At 64.5% G+C, this 4,183-nt stretch overlaps 1 protein-coding gene across 1 annotated transcript in view; it reads left to right on the top strand.

Annotated features, from left to right (window-relative positions):
• Positions 1 to 3,268: 3,268 nt before the first annotated feature.
• Positions 3,269 to 4,183, top strand: part of LOC114073643 (signal transducer and transcription activator 6-like) — a gene marked incomplete at its 3' end in the record, with an annotated part of 8,104 nt that continues 7,189 nt past the window's right edge. Inside the window, exon 1 of the mRNA XM_027911368.1 lies at positions 3,269 to 3,888. Coding sequence (XP_027767169.1) covers positions 3,805 to 3,888 — 84 coding nt within the window. The remainder of the gene's footprint in view (positions 3,889 to 4,183) is intronic.

Here is a 4,183-nt window from a genome sequence, read left to right as displayed (position 1 = left end):
GGATGTCACAGCCAGAGGTGATGCAGATATTCATCCCAAGCACAGGGAGAGTCCTGTCTGCCTGGCAAAGCCGGGACCGCGGGAAGGAAGCGGGTGGATGCATCCATCGCTCACCAGCCCACCAGCCACAGCGGCCAGGGGTCAGCACCAACTCCAAGGAGCTCATTCCCAACTCTGGGACCGCCAGATTCATCCCAGACACTCCAGCTGAGCCCTGTGGCTTGCTGGGATGAGCTGGGAGCAGGACTGAGCTTAGCAGGCGGCTCTCGGAGAGATGCACCCCCCCAGCAGGGCTGGGGGCCGGACAGGGAGTCTGGGGGGCCACAGGGCAAGGATTTATCCGCAAGGTTGGCACGAGGAAAGTGCTTGGAGTGGATCTGGGAACCGAAATCGCCTCCACGCCTGGAAGAGGAAGCTCCTGCCCCGTGACAGAGCCGCGGGCTCACCCGCTGGTTACCGTGGTGCTGACTCAGCAGGATGCAGCACACCCTGTGTGTTCCCCCCCTCCCCGGGCACTCCAGAGGGCCCAGCCCTGCTTGTGGTTTTGAGAAGCACCCTCTGTGCACCCAGGGCACAGGCAAAGGGCACCTGCAGAGGCACGTGCTCCCTGTGTTTTGGAGAGGCTCCTGGGGGCCCATGACCCTCCAAAGGAGCATCCCTGGAGCGCCACGAGGGTCACAAACACGGGTTCGTCTCCTCCTGCCTCCTGGGACAGCCAAACAAACCCTCCCCTGTGGGCACCATCCCCAGGGTGCCCCCTATTCCTGGCCAAAGGGCTCCTGGTCCTCACCCTGCCCGCCCTCCATCCCCTTCCCCGAGCGCCAGGAGGTGACCCCGATGCTGCCACAGCTCAGGGGGCAGCTGGGTCCCCTCACACCCTCCCAGAGGGGGCAGGAGCAGGGCTGAGCTCAGCCTGTCCACTGTCCTTCCCTGAACACCCTCACCCCAGACAGCAGGAGGACAGATTTGGGAGATAACACTCCTGCCTCGAAGCTGCTCATGCCACCACCCCCTCCCCTTGGCGGACTCCGGGGCTGTGTTTTGGGGACCCCACCCAGCAGCTGCTTTACGCAGCTTTTCCCTTAATTCGTCTCCAAATTTCCGCTCCAATCCTGCCGTTCCCGCAAGAAGAGGGGAACGCCTGTGCAGCAGAGGAGAGCCCAGGCCAGCCCACCAGGCTGGGGGCAAAGAGGAACCAAGGAACGCCAAAGCACAGCCAGCTCCTCCAAAGGATGCTCCAGGAGCCAGGGCCTTGGAGGGCGCAGTTTTGCTCCCCGTCATCCCAACTGGTACTCGACACAGGAGGAAAAGCATCACCAGCTGGAGCAGCCCCCGCTCCTTCCCGGTTCGCAGGCTCCCCCGGAGCACATGGAACCGGCACGGAGGGAACACGAGGAGCGAGCGGTGGGGCTGAGGCACCAAAGGCGAGGGGGCTGCCACAGCTGTTCCCACCTCCACGCCGCCCACGGCGCCTCGGGGAGCTCTGGGAGCAGCGAGGAGGCAGCGAGGAGGCTTCACCCCAAACGGGGCAGCGCTGCCAGGGATGCTCCAGCGCTGCCCCATCCTCTCAGCATCGCTGTGTGTCACAGACAGGGAGCACGTGGGATGGGGGCACGCTGGCACCCCATGGCACAGCCTCCCCACGGGACTCTTGGCAACCCCAAGCCCAGCAGAGTGGAGCATCTCATCCCGCTGGGATGCTCTGCACAGGAATGTCAGACACCCCTCCCTGCCACTGCAAAGGAACCCCCAGCCCTTCCCCAGGGGCAGCCCCTCTGACAGCTCCTGCCTCCTCCTCCTCCTCCCAGCACCCCCAAACCTCCGCCCTTCACCTGCCCTGAACCCAGCAGGGCTTCAGGCGTGTCCACGCACGCCCCGGGAAGCAGCGCACGCACACACGTGTGCACACATGGGCACACACCTGTGAACGTGGGCACACACGTGGGCACACACCTGTGAACGTGGGCACACACATATGAACATGGGCACACACGTGGGCACACACATGTGAACGTGGGCACACACGTGCGAACATGGACACACACATATGAACGTGGGCACACACGTGTGAACATGGGCACACATGTGTGAATGTGGGCACACACATGTGAACGTGGGCACACACATGTGAACATGGGCACACACATGTGAACGTGGGCACACACACTCCCCTCGCACACACGGGACACGCCAGACCACCAAGGCGGCGAGAGGGAAGCGCTGCTCTGGAACCCCTCAGCCACCCTCAACCACAGGTATTTCCAAAACAGGAACGGGGCGATCCCTGCCTGCCCTCGCTCTGCCCCCAAGGCCACCCGGCTGTGCCACCGCAGGGCCCAGGGACACCCCACGCAGCTCCAGGAAGCGGCGCAGGGTCGGGCACAGAGGAGCTGCACATCGGTGCCCTTTGTCCCCCTGGAAGAGCTTCCTCCCGTTCCCAGCAGGACTTTGCCCTTCTCTTTCCAGGAAGAAGTGAAGAGCTTCCAGAGCTGCAAACCACGGCAGAGAGTGTGGGGAATCGGGTCTCCAGACAAGGATGGGGACACCGGACCTTGCTGCCCGTGACTTCCCAGGCTCTCCCAGAGCCCCACTGTACCCACCAGGGGCAGTGGGAGACCAGAGCCCAGACAGGACTGCTGGGGCCAAGGCACCAGCTCAGGTGCCACCTTCTGCCTCCCAGCCAGCCCAGCCACATGCCTGCAGAGCGAGGGGCTTCCAGAGCCCTTTCCTCATCCTGCCACCCACAGACTCACACAGGTCCCAGCACCTCTTACTCTGCTCAAGGCCCTGGGAGGTGGGAGCCCCTTGGGAGGGCGACACACGCTGGGAGGAGGGGGTGTCTCTGCCCCGCTCTGGCTCCTGGGGTGGAGAAGAGGATGGAGGAACTTCCCTCCGGCTCATCATCTCTCCGCAGCCTCGTTTCCAAAGGCAACGCAGCTTATGCAATGAGCGATGCCTCCCTGCCGCCCCCACCAACTTCTGGATCCGCCGGCTGCTCCCTCCGAGCAGGGACGATGCCCCCGAGAGCCGGGTCCCCAGGCGGGCGACCCTGGAGGGCTCAGCTGTTGGTCACCTGCACCACCGAGCCCCCCGGGTGGGTGCCAGCGGGTCAACCAGCCCCACAGGTGCCAGGTGAGGGGGGGCTGAGGGGTGCCTCGAGGTGCTCTGCTCCTGTCACCTCCCTCCAAGGGACACTGATGGAGCGCCCAGACCCCCAGCAGGGCAGGAGGGGCCGGAGGATGGAAACCGCAGGCTCCGGCCTCCCGCAGCCCCAGACACAAATCTGGGGCAGGGATCTGGCGTTTGCCCAAACCTCCTCCTCCTCCTCCATCCCTCCGACCCGGTGACGGGTCAGGCGCTGCCACTGCCACGACACCAAATCCCTTCTCTCGCTTCAGTCCAAGGTGGGTGAAGAAAGGGAACAGAAAAAAACCTTTCCCCACCAAAAAAAAACCCTCTCACTCATCAGTCACCCCGGCCTCTCATTTCACCAGGCCGTTCCCATGCACACAGCGGGGATCTGCAAGAGGAAAACCGAGACCCCCCCTCATTTCCCTGCTTTTAAAGGGATAAACAGCCCCGAGCGTCCAGGCGTTGCGAGGAACTTCGCCACGGCCGCCGGTTCCCGGCTGGATCAGCTGCCAGCGCAGAGCGCGGGCGCTGCCAAGAGCGGCCCCTCGCACATTCCCAGCCCGGCCATGGAGCTGACGAGCTCAAGTATTTACTGAATAGATCAATAAGGGCCGGGAACGCGACGTGCACGGCTTGGGAAAGAGCCGCTGGCAGGGGAGCTGGACACGCGGAATGGGGGAGCTGGATGCGCGGATGGGGGGAGGCTGGACGGGCAGACACACGGACAGATGGACGGACAGCCCGGTCCGTCGCCGGGTAAACACATTCCCAGTGTCACCAGGCCGGCCACAGCCAAACTCCGCAGCCGGGCGTCGCGGCTCCGGGAGAAGCAGCCCCGGTTATGCAAGAACGGAAGAGTGGGATGAGGCCGGGCTGTCACGGGCGCCCCCGCCAGCGGGGGGGAGACCCCGGCCCCAGACACCCCCGGGGGACACCGGGACCCCCGGCCACGGCTCCCGCAGCGGTGCCGAGCTCCAACTTTCCCGCTTGGCTGCAGGGAAAACTTTGGATTCCAGAGGAAAATGGGATGGAGGGCGGGTGGGAGCCAGGG

The sequence above is a fragment of the Empidonax traillii genome, unplaced genomic scaffold, assembly GCF_003031625.1.
Source record: "Empidonax traillii isolate 1590-97213 ecotype Southwest subspecies unplaced genomic scaffold, ASM303162v1 scaffold7830:size11848, whole genome shotgun sequence".
NCBI classification, from domain to species: domain Eukaryota; kingdom Metazoa; phylum Chordata; class Aves; order Passeriformes; family Tyrannidae; genus Empidonax; species Empidonax traillii.
Note: the sequence above shows the minus strand (reverse complement) of the source record. Positions and strands in the feature narration are given on the sequence as shown.